Source organism: Diorhabda carinulata, chromosome 9 (genome assembly GCF_026250575.1).
Source record: "Diorhabda carinulata isolate Delta chromosome 9, icDioCari1.1, whole genome shotgun sequence".
Lineage (NCBI taxonomy): Eukaryota > Metazoa > Arthropoda > Insecta > Coleoptera > Chrysomelidae > Diorhabda > Diorhabda carinulata.
The window spans coordinates 23,668,042-23,680,979 of NC_079468.1; the positions used below are offsets into that span (position 1 = coordinate 23,668,042).

At 29.7% G+C, this 12,938-nt stretch overlaps 2 protein-coding genes across 2 annotated transcripts; one reads left to right on the plus strand and one right to left on the minus strand.

The window, feature by feature from the left end:
• Window positions 1-5,967: 5,967 nt before the first annotated feature.
• LOC130898335 (caprin homolog) lies at window positions 5,968-10,552 on the plus strand. The gene is made up of 5 exons (XM_057807573.1): window positions 5,968-6,303; window positions 7,886-8,220; window positions 8,288-8,492; window positions 8,548-8,883; window positions 8,936-10,552. The coding sequence occupies exons 1-5, from the start codon at window positions 6,163-6,165 to the stop codon at window positions 9,296-9,298; spliced, it is 1,380 nt and encodes a 459-aa protein (XP_057663556.1). The 5' UTR covers window positions 5,968-6,162; the 3' UTR covers window positions 9,299-10,552.
• Window positions 10,553-11,195: 643 nt separating this feature from the next.
• Window positions 11,196-12,848, minus strand: LOC130898336 (syntaxin-5). The gene is made up of 4 exons (XM_057807574.1): window positions 12,247-12,848; window positions 11,816-12,145; window positions 11,588-11,764; window positions 11,196-11,468 (listed from the first exon to the last, which is right to left on the minus strand). Exons 1-4 carry the CDS (start codon window positions 12,632-12,634, stop codon window positions 11,254-11,256), a joined length of 1,110 nt encoding a protein of 369 aa, XP_057663557.1. The 5' UTR covers window positions 12,635-12,848; the 3' UTR covers window positions 11,196-11,253.
• Window positions 12,849-12,938: the final 90 nt, after the last annotated feature.

The following is a 12,938-nucleotide window of genomic DNA, read 5'->3' on the forward strand; positions in this document are numbered from 1 at the left end:
ATTATAGTAACTGAACTATCAAAACAACTTGTTACAATCAGGGAAGTTGAAATTATCTATCTAGATAATAAATACTTTATATAGTACGCAAATTTAGCTTACATAATGAAATTACTTTACTTAATACTATATTGTGAATGTAGTATCAAAAGCAATATATTTCCGTACGAAAAGGCAGAATATTAATAGACTTTCAAACTATTAAAAGATTATTATCAAAAAAAAACGATCATCTGATATAAACATAATTACAGTTTAGTAGGTTATCATGGAATAATGAAGTTCATACTTGAAAGTGAAGATGTCGCGCGTGATTTATTTTCATAACTGTCTAAGATTTTTTTTAACTCTTCTCTAATTAAATTAATTGAACATTTTCACACTTGTCTTGTAAATATGTTAGCTAGAATATAATTATCCACGTCCTAATTGAGAAATATGATTAAGAATGTAATTATAAAAGATTAAAATTCAAAACTAGTAGACTCATTGAATGAATCAGTGGCGTAAAGCTGCGTGAAGCAGTTGTAATGAAAGAACAATAAAAGACATGTTCTGCTACTAACTAATTATACGTTTATCTATAGAAGTTTATGAGAATATATTATGCAATATAGTAGAATATAAGCAATTAACTATATTAAAGCCCACAAATAGCTTAATTATTATGTCAAAATCTTCAATAGTACAATATTCTATTCATTCTATCCTTTTTTATTCACAGTAAAAATACATACGTACTCTTTTTTTTTAAGTAATGACATTTGGATTCTTTATTATAATTTCATAATGTTGAAAAGAGATAGCTATCTACGGTAATCTATTCATAAAAATTCATTTGACGTATTCTCTTCTTTTTTTAGTATCGATCCTGTTACGTTATAAGTATTCATGTCTATTGACCAATTTTTATCTCATCTTAAAAATTTCGATTCTAAAAATACGTAATAATCATACATATCCTGTCTATACACAGATTAGTGGATTTCTTAACAATTCTTCCAATAAGGTATTATTCTCATTACACAAATCTGTATGGGAAAGTACGTTAAGATTGAATAAATATAAAAGATTTAGCACAGATATGTGATTACGTCATAAAGGTACGAGTTTTTAATAATAGATTCGAATTTTAATGCATCATTGGATATTTTAATTACAAATTTTTGTTTTTTTTTTCATACCCAAATAAAATCACACGTGTTTGGAAGACATAACAAAATGGCTACTACTACATTATCATGTGCGTAAAGATTTTTACTATTTGAATAACTTTTCGTAGTATATTTCAATAAAATAGTTTCACATCAATTTAGATATTTAAGAGATTTTGTACGTAGTTTGTTTAAAAAAAATATTGTCACATTTTTGCTCGAATAATTCCCGTTACATGGAGTCTTAGACATAACAAAAGAGGTTTTAAACTGTCATTATTTAACGTTGTCTTTTAAACATATATCATATTTACGAAATTACTCGCAGTAAAATTAAAATTACTTAGAATATTGAAAGTAAAAGATAAAATATCTAAATATTAAAAACTATTTGATTGTTGAAAATGAACAGGTAAATACGAAATAATCTATATTCTTGATGCCATCTCTTTTCAATTACTATTTGATTGTTAGTAGAAAAAGATAGAATAAATTTTACTTTATGATGATAACTGATTTACGTCATGAACTATTTCGAAGAGTTTACGATTAAAATATTTCACAACCATCAAAATTTGTCAATAGAAATTAGCACAAGAAGAAATAAACAACATAGTTTTCTTATTTATTAATTCACCAAAAACATCCTTGTATATAAATATTGAAAATGTAATATTCAAAGTCATGTTCGTTATTACATGCGATAGAACGAAAAAGAAATAATGCACGCCATCTCTGTTTCTCACTGTGAATTTCTGTGCACGTTGTTATTACCTACGATACCATCAACTAAACATTCTAGTATGAAAAATTATATACTAGAACTAGATATATTAATGTAACAATGTAAAAATTAATTTATTGTTATACGTGGTTAATTAAGTTTGCCACCGCACAATTCTCTTAGGAATTTCCTAAAACTTTCTTTCCGTAATTTTATTGTTAACTTATGACGTTCGAATATCTATATGTAACATATATAATAATAAAAGAAGCATTTTTTCAATACTTAGTTTTGAATCAACCCGTAGAAATTATTTTCTTCGTTGGACTGTCCCATTCATACAAAAAATTTCCATGAAATGTTTATAATAAATTTTTGTCAGACGACCGGTGTTGCCAAGTGTATCTAATACCCGAAAACGTTTTCGTTAGTAGGTATTAATTTGTGCATATTTAATAAAATTCAATTATACAGAATAAAATGTGTTGAAAATATATATAAATTGACGAAAAGAAAATTTAAAAAGTTGAAAAATACGTTTCGTTGAACTTAAATGAAAATGTATACTTTCTAGAATAATATTTGAAATTAGTTTCTTAAAATGAATATGGCAACATCGCGCTGTCAAGTTGTCTGCTTTTGAAAATCCGCTTTGATTATTAATTTAATTATGAATGTTATCAACAAATTGTTATAAATATTTTTGAATGTTATATATGTAGGAAAAAATTAATACAAATAATAATTGTCATTTATTTACTATGTGTAATTTATACTCTCATTATACCAATAACTTGTTTTGGATTTATCTTAAGTATAAACAGTTTTTTATGTCATAAGAAATTTAGGTAGACGCGCTGTTGCCAGATATAAAACGATTTAGATATAGATTATATTATAGTTAATAGTTAAAAACGTATTCGTATTTAATATAGGATGTAATAGTCGAAAGAGAAGAAAAATTTTATATTTAATAAACTTCTTCATGTGAAAAAATGAACAATAGTTTACTTTCTCTCGAGAGTAGTACAATTCGGTACTTACCGTGTGCGTTCCGAGTATTTGCGCCTCTAAATGATCGAATCGCGTGCACAATAATAATAAGTAACACGTCAAGAAGTTCTTTGGAGTTTTCATTATCGCGTTCACTGCACCGAACGTAGTCAAAGATGGTACTAGACGGCTGAAGAGTACAAGCCGCGTCTTTTACAGTACTCCCTCTCGATAACTGACGAATCTACGGAGATGATACCACTCTCTCGTAATTTTCTCTATAGGCTATGATCTAATATGTACTATTTTTGTCATAGAATCATTGCACATTTATATAAAGTGAAATTTTCATTATATTACTTTTTATTTGTTCCGAATAATACTAATTTTCAAATAAAATGTCATTATATTTATCGATGAACCCCCGTATTTCACTCTGTAACGAAAATTGCAAATACCTTTATAACATAGATAATAGTTATTGGGCCATTACGGTCCTGTGATATTATCTTATCCTATTACCAATTGCTTTTACTTATAAAAGACCTTAAAACCTTCTTTATTCATCAACTATTAAGTATTATTCAATTTTATCATTTTATTAATGATTTTTATAAAGAAACATCGATTTTGACTTATAATTTAATCTTAAGTTTTAATCGTTTCATTTTACAGTGTTGCCTATCTTGTTAGTCAGTTTAAATAGTTCATTGGTTTTACAATGTAGATTGAAAAAAAAACATTTCGACTAAAATCGAATTATTTTACTTCATAAATACCCTGTATATATGTATTGATCTAAATAATAGGTTAGTTTTGAATAACCTTCAAGGGGTTGGTCGATTGTTTTTATTGTCTACCAACTTAGTCATAGTATCTAATACTAAAAATTATATTTGGCAACCTCGAACCTCGAATCGAGAATATTCGAAACTCCGACGATAGAGGGAGATAATTCCGTCTTCCATCGGTTTCCAAACCAACGTTAAATAAAAAATACATGGGCGTTAAGCAAGTGGTATTATGTCCTCGTAAATTTTATAAATTGAGAATGTCACAGGCGTGAATCAGTGATTACGAAATTGTAAAAATTATATTTACTAGAGAGTTTGACATTATATTGTTAGAGATGGTACACCACTGTTTATGTCTGTTCTAGAGAACTGTTAATGTTGCCACGTATTCTGATTGTTAATAATAGACGTAATCGTATAAATTTGTACAGATAAAATTTGGTTTTAATTTGCAACTTTTTAAACAAATAAACTACGATACTGAATTGCAGAAAATAAAAGTGTTATGTAAAAATAGATGGGCGGTGTGAAATTAGGAAATTTTTAATTTTTCATATTCACTCATAAAAGCATTAGAATGCTATTTGGGTCTTTTCTACATTCACTTCAGATTAATTGTTTTGATGTGTGTATTCGGTTATTAGCATGTGATTACACACGTATCACGGGATCAATGCCATTACGAAAATATTTATGATAATACAATTGATCTCTGGGAAATATATTATGTAATAAACAATGACTCGAATCAATTTCCAAAAGTTAGTTAAACGGCATGTTATACTGTATGTCCTTTTAGAAGTATTAGGTAATTGAGCAATTACCTAATTGTAGTTGTCAAAATCAGCTGGAAAATGGCCGCCGGGGGGTAAATAAAGTTTGTAATTTTTTTGCGAAATAACTTCTTAAAAAGTTGCTACTCAAAGAAGTTCGAAATTTACTCTCGAAAACGTGGCTTAGTTGTTTTTTTTTGGTCTATGCAATGTCGTCTTTAATGTTGTTCTTTTCTATTGAAGAATCCCAACTCTACAGTTATTTTTGAAGCGGTTGTCAGTGGAAACCCCACGGCCGTCATTTTGACGTAGATTGCAAGTACGTTGTTTTTAGGTTATGTTTTAACTGAATTTTCAAAGTGGCTTTTCAAATGTATTTCTTAAAAAAGATTCATGTTTAAATAATTATGATTTCGATTCAATTTTCTTTCGTAATAAATAAATAACAATAAAAGTACGTGTGTCTGGAGAAACTGATCAAATGTAAACAGATGTATTATTAGTGGTTACGTTCTTTAACCAAAACTTAATACTACGGAAGAGGAAAAAAGATATTGTTATAACATAATTGTATAATAAATTTTTATTTATTTTTTTTAAATAATAAATGAAAAAGTTTACCAGAAAAAAAACACGACAGCTTATTTGTAAATGGTGCAATTTCTAAAACAGCAGATCGGAAAGAATAATTTAAACAACAAAATTACTTTTAATCTTAGTTTATTTGTATATGAAGTTTTAAAATGTATCCTTATTTATTTTTATTGAAAAGAAAAATTTCGGGCAAAATATCAATTTTAAACTTTGAATACGAACAAATATAAGTTATGAAATGAAAATTAAATCGGTATAAATGAACATTCCATCATTGAATCACATGATAGGGACATGGCGTCAGTTTCCGCTTTTTTTATTATTATTATTAATTTTGATTTACAGTGCATATGAATTTAATGACAACATCATTGAAAAGTATACATATAGTTTTAGTAAATTTGAAAGCGATATCGTCGAACAGGAGATTCATCAACTAAATTAATTTTGTTCAATATCATGTTTACCGAGCTGCCATCTATTGAACGAGACTTGTATTAAATATGATGATGTTTACTAGACCCGTCATAAATATAGTTGACTGTTGAATTATGAAAGAAGTTTATTAGGTACAATATAGATGGCGCAAATGTTTTTAAATTAAAAAAATAATTTAATATCAATTTACAATAGAAAATTAGTCAATTAGTTGAAAAATTCATAAAAGGAGAATTAATTATTTCAAACAATAGAAATATAATGTATTCTTAACTTGATATTTTTTATTATTGTGAGGTTTGCTATATCTTTTTGAAATAGATATAATTTAGAAAGAAAGAAAGATGGTTTATTCGATTATATATATAAAAAACAACTTTTTTCCTATTGTTAATGTATAATCATTGATTCAATCCATAAATTGAATAGTATGGTAAAATTAATAAGAATTCAAAAAGACCGCAATTTTTCGTCATTATTGTTTCCGTTCTGTACCCAATCAGGCGAAAGGAATGGCTGTTTCCGGTTTTATAAGTTGTCGGCTTTTCAATGGAGGTCTTCATTGTGCTGTCAACAGTTTTCTAACACACCGAGTTCTTTGTATCAAAAATAACAGCGAAATTTAATTGTTCATCTCTCTAATAGTTGAGAGATATTTCTGTTACTTGGATTTTCCCAATATTAGTGTTAAAATGCCCTCAGCGGCTAGTGTCAAGATTGACAAGCAAATTAACCCGGAAAATGCATTAGCAGATTCTTCGCAAAATTTAACCCCTCTTAGACAAGCTATAACAATTATTGAACACAAAATTAGGAATTTGGAGAAGAGGAAGGTAAGTCTAACGTGATATATTTAACGAAACATGTTTTTACCGCATAGTTTTTATCTGTTACATTGTCCTCATTTCAATAACGAATCCAGGTATTTTATGTCGATATGGTGGTTTCTCGAATGACGTGGGGATTGGTGAAAATTTAATTTCACATTGTTGTTTACCAATATAAGAAGTGTACATTCAGTTCTAATTAAATATTGTAACATTCCATTAAGTATGATTATCAGACTGTCAAGGTTCAATTAATGTTTTTTGTTTATGCGAATTATAAATATCAATTTAATAAATTAATCGAATACCTTTTATTTGTAACAACTATATTCATTAAAGTTTATTCGACTTTGAATTTTTTAGTAGTATATCTATAAATTTATTAATTATCTTCCGATTCAGCGACATTTTTATTTGTAAGAAATCGAATCTCGAATTAATTCGTTTAATTATAATTTTCGTATTAAATCAATTTGATATTAATTACATTAATATAAATTTAGAATAACCAATTTTAGTTAGTTTTTTGAATATCTTCATTCAATTTTGACTAAATTTTGGTATTTGCACAGCTATTTCATGTTTACAGTTTCTACAACTTTCCAGAGCCTTTTCTTCTAATTTTTATGCTAAATTTTCTAGTTTTAGTGTTTATTTTATCACTAATATACTATTTGACAAACAACGGACACATATTATTCAGATATGTTGTATTTTGTGGAGCATTTAAGGTTTTTACTGTTTAGAGAAGACTTGAATGAACTTTTTTAATTTTATATTCAAGTGCTGCTGGGCTATTTCTTTGATTGTTATTAACTTGCATATATATATATATATATATATATATATATATATATATATATATATATATATATATATATATATATAATTAAATATCAGTCACGGGGTTTGATTATTAATTACAATTGCTACTGAATCATCAGCAATCATCAAATGATAGCTTGAGTATGACTATTTTTTATTTCATATCGAATTATGATAAGAAAAACGATTACCTAAGTACCCTGTGCAATTTCAAATTTCAATTGATAATTATTGTAAGATTAAAATTAAAGCATTGGTACTTATGTTATACGAGGATTGTCCGACAAGTTTTTTAGATCTAACACAGAAACAAGACATTTTTTTTTTCAATTTTTGAGTCTTGTATCATAAAAATAGGGGCTTAGATATGCGTTAACGTCCTCGTTTGATTAAAATCTCTCTCCACCAAGTGGAAAGTTAAGGTGAAGAAAAGGAAAAAAATCGCTGGTTGTAGATCTGGTAAATACGGCGGGTGTTTGCGCAATTCGAAGTTAAATTTTAGTCATGGCGATTATCGAAGTGCAAAAAGGTGTGGTGTCCTGACGGAAAAGCATTTTTTCCAGTTTTCCATAGCAATGATGTTATTTTACCTTTTTGAATGTAGAAGATATGAAGATAATGCCATCATTATTCATCCCATCGGCTGTTTTTTCATTTAATTCAGTGTTTCAAAATTATTCAGTCGGTGTAAGGTTAGAACCAGACAACCAGATATTTTTGTGTCATTCATTAAATTGAAATTTGGAATTTTATTTTGTTTTAGTCAAAATTAGAATCATATAAAGATTTACAAAATGCCGGAAAAGAACTGAACGCCGATCAAAAGACTGCAGTTGCAAAATTCAACGAGGTGATAAGCACATTAGACTTTGCGAGAGATTTGTGTAAACAGTTCCTAGGTATAGCGGTGGCATCGGAAAAAGAAGCAAAAAAAGTTGCTAAAAAAGAAGCCGCCGCCAAATACCAAGCAGAATTAGCGAGGTTGCGGGAAATTTTGTTGGTCCAAGATGCTCTCAACCAAATGGGCAACGAAACAGTTAGAGACGATTTCTTGAACGGCAGAAACGGCGCTGCTCAATTAACAGAAACAGATTTAAAGTAAGCTCTATTATTAATTCAAATATTTGTAGTAGATTAGAAATTAAAAAAAATGGTAATTATTTAGGTTGTTGGATGATCTTTATCCAGCCGTGACGCCTAAACATGAAGCTGGAAATCCTACTGCTTTTATGAACGAAGTACAAGCTGCTGCTGAACATCTTTTGGCGGCAGTAGATGGTAAACCTAAAGAAGTATTTGGTGGTACTTATAGTCAAATTAAAGAAACCTTGGGGAAAATACACGAAAGCGGCTATTTTGATCAAGCACAGGTAAATATTATCAATATAATTTATATACCTTTCATATAATGAATTATTGTTTTAGGTATATGAGGAATATGTAGAAACCGAGGTGGTTACTGAACCCGAACCTGTAGAAAGTACCAACGAAACTGTGGAGATTGTACCACCACCTCAACCTCAAGATATCCCAATCGCTAACGTTACACCCATTGCAGTACCATTAATAGAAAGTTTGACGATAGAAAATAGATCAACCGTTCATCAGCAGATACCGGTTGAACAACCTCCCCCGATAGAGCAAGCATTAACCGCCGAACCGACTATGTTTTACCAACAATTACCTCAACAACCGCAACTACAGCCTCCACCAAGACCTATCAGCGAAATGTTAGGAACCGGTAGTTTCTACTTCTTACAGGTACGAAATTTCTTGTTATTTTTTTTTTAAGATAATATTTTTGTTTTTGTAGGAATCCGAGATAGATCCCCCTGAGCAAATACCCAGCCAGACGTTCACGAATCAGAATTTCAATAATCACCCACCGCATCCGGTCGCCGTACCGCCTCATTTTGCGACTTTACCCAACAATTTGACTCCGACCAATCATCAAGTTCCTCCACAAATTCAAATGAGCAACAACGGTATTGACGATACGTTGAGAACAACCGAAGAACCTCTTCAACTGGGTAAAGATGGAGGCGCGCCACCGCCTAACAGAGGACCGCCTAGGCCTACCAATAACCAGTCATTTTACCAAAATAACGGTTACAATAGACCGCGACAGCAGAATCAGAATAGGAACGCCAGACCGGCGGCCAATAGGCACGCGTAATGGTGATTACCAAAAAGTATGATATGATATTATGTTATCATTTTTTTTTCTTCTTCTTTCAACTCGATAAGTCAAAGTATGGACGTTTTTCGTTTACGTTGATTTGAAAAAAAATCGCGTCTTGTGTTTTTCAGGAAAATGTTATTTTGCTATTTCGAATATTAATGTAAACTAATTAAAAATAAATATAAGATTATAATAATAACGTTTTTTGTTCGATTTGGTCGATTGTCGCATTTTTTTTTTGTAAATTATATCATTCAAAATGAATGAAATTTTTTTTTTTTTCGGAATTCAATTTTGCTAAAATAACGAAAGAAACGAAATTAGAAACTTTTTTTTTGAATAGTGAGAAGTGTGACATTTTTTGGTAAAATAATTTGTTGATTTCAAGATGCGCATGTATCAGATTTATTTAATTTATTGGTATAAGCAAAATTTGACTGCAGTATAATTTTTGTCGACGTTACATTTTTCATGTTATTTAATAACGTTTTCATCCATCTCTTTAGTAGCGCGAACACAAGTAACTGACACTCTTAAAGCCCCAATGTTACCAATGTTTAAATGTGATTTTCCCTTTTATCTGACTAATGATTTCACTTACACTTTATATACCGACGGTTATAATGTTATTTCGTTGGTAAACGTACAATTGCGAAAATAATGCCACGTTGCTAGGTTTGTAGATAACTTCAAAATTTGACTGCATTATAATTTACTTTTCGACGTCACGTTTTTACGTTATTTAATAACGTTTTCCCCCATCTCTTTACCAACGCAAACACGAGAAATTCTGACACTTTTGATGCCACAGTGTTACCAATGTTTAAATATGATTTCCCCTTTTATCTGATTAATGATTTGACTTACACTTTTTATGCCAACGTTTAGAATGTGATTTTTTTGATACACGTGTAATACTTTCAGTTACATTCCTATATTGGGATGTGAATATTTAACTTCTAGTTTATGCGAACATTGGTACACTGTTGCCAATGTTTGAAATGTGATTTTCTGTAATTTTTTAGTTAGATCAATTATTCTCTTGATTATAATAGAAAATGAATGCAACGTCGACTGACTGCAGTTTTTGTCATTTTACGTTCCGGAAGTAAAAGTTACTATATAGAAATCAAAAACAAACTGTGTTGGTATTTGAATTTCGTTTATTTTTTTCTTGATACATTTTCAGTATAATTTTATTGGATTAGTATAATTTTGATTAAAAATAAAAAATAATCAATACTTGAACATATTGTTTGATTTCCTCCTAACCTCTTTCTAGTGGGACCGCTACTCCTCCTATTCTCCTCAGCGAAAAGAAAGTGACACAACATTTACTAGGACTAAGACCAATAAATAAATATTTTCGATTTCCTTTTTCAAAAACAAGAATTTTAATTATTGGAATATCGATTTCAAAGGGCACCCTCAGATCCTAAAGTTGTTTCGACTTCCAACCCTCCTCCATCTAGTATTTCCACCCTGGATGTCTGTTAAGAGACCAAGAGCCCCTATTGAATCACTAGTTGCCTCCAAATGCAATAAAACTGCATCCGCAGTGGGGCCCCGGGCAGAGGAACCAAAGTCTTCCCCTGGTCAGGTATCATATTCGTCAAAAGGCTCAAATTGATCAGATTTTTTATTTTAATATATGATTTATATTTTTTTCATTTTGAATTTAGAACAAAGTGGTTTCTAATATAAATACGAGGTTTGTACGATTATTATCCCTCTCAATATCCTTTGTAAACAATTCATTATTCAAATAACCGATCAAAAAAGTGCACTTGATGCCAATTCAGGCTAATAGGAAGGTTATCTATTATTTTGAGACAAGATATTTAATGGGGAAAGTTAAAATGGTTTAGTTGTGGTGTAAACGTTAAAAAAAGATTGTTTAAAATATATAATTGATAATATACTTTATACAAAACTTACAATAAAACAATTTATGCCAAAAATACAACAAATACGATAAAGAATAGAATCAAAACTCCAAATATTTTGATCATCAACCACCTGTTGGATGAAATGCTTTTGAAATATTTAACTATCTGTCCATGAGCTGCTTCTATATTCATTTCTGCGTGTTCTATATTGGTATCTATTCTTTCCACCATTTCGTCTTGTTCTTTCACCATATGTGCCAATTGTTGAAATATCCCTATAGAAAATCTCAAATCAATCATTTTCCCAACAACGATTTGTCGTTTCCGAAATACCAGAAACAATAAAAAATTGAATATCAAAAATAATTATGAATAAATAATTTTTTTGTCTTACCTCCTAATTCCACTATTGTCGATTCAATATTTTGCATTGTTTCTGCTCGACTTTGTAGATAATTATCCGTTTGATCGTACATAAGAGCCGCTTGCATTTGCGTCTGTCCTCTAGGGAGTAAAGCTGTATTTTCTAAATCGATAGTAACTCGATCTTCGTCTTGTAACAACAAACTCCCTTAAAAATTTCACATTATCTGATAACCCTCATTTAAACAAAAATACTTACCCTGTGCAGGTTGGGCTATGTTAGGTGGCGGTAAACCTCCCTGAGAAAACTGGTCCCTTCGGTTCTTTTGATGTCTCAAATTTTCAGTTCTAATTTCCAAGACTTGTTTAAAATCTGTCGACATACTAGCTAGTTTCGATTGTAACGCTAGTACGACACTACTAGAATGGGATTGTAGATGTTTACCACCAGATCCTTGCCTCTGTTTCTTAGATACATCTTGCAATTGGGCTATTTGCTGGTTTAAATTACTGAGATCACTTTTTATTATGTAAGTAAGTTCTTGGATCTCGGCCGTTCTATCGTCAAATAACGATTTTCTTTTCGCCACTAGAATTGTACATCACTTTTTTTTATAACAACGAGATTTATTCACAAATTTTAATGTACTAACATATAATTAAATAAAGAAGAAAAAAATAATTACTTACGTAAAGTTAACTTTTCAAGTTTCGTATAGGTGCTAGCGATATTTTTACCAACATTTTTAGCGATTAACATAAATTCGGAATGACTTTGTATAGCCCACGATTTTTTGGGATCCCTCGCAGCCACCGCCCTAGCGATATTTCTTCCTTGTAAAGTCTGTATAGTGTTCACAAATTCAGTAGTTCTATCTTTCGCGGTCATGACTAATTCTGGTTCTGTATAATCTTCAATATAATCCTCGTCTAAATAATATTCAGTAGTAACATTGTTCGGATACACAGAGTTTATTTGATTTATTGTTTTAGGCTTACTATTAGACCAATAATTATCGTTTCCTATTAAAATTTGAGGCTCATTTTCTGAGCCAGTTCGTCGACGTCTAGGGAGCATTGCATTATTAAATTACCATTACAAAATAATTTTTAAACGAATTATCATATTCTAAATATATAAAAAAATAAACCGAATTTTAAGTATTACTCGTGTAATAAATTTTAGTATATGTCAGGCATAATTACTTGAAAATAACCAATCTGTTTAATTATTACTTTTAATACTTTTACTATGTACACGTCTATTGCCACATGACATTATGACGTACAACGACAATTATGACATTAGTGACAAGAAGCGCGTTCAATTGATATCAGTACTTTTTTTAAAATAACGATAAATTAAATGAAAAATTGAATAT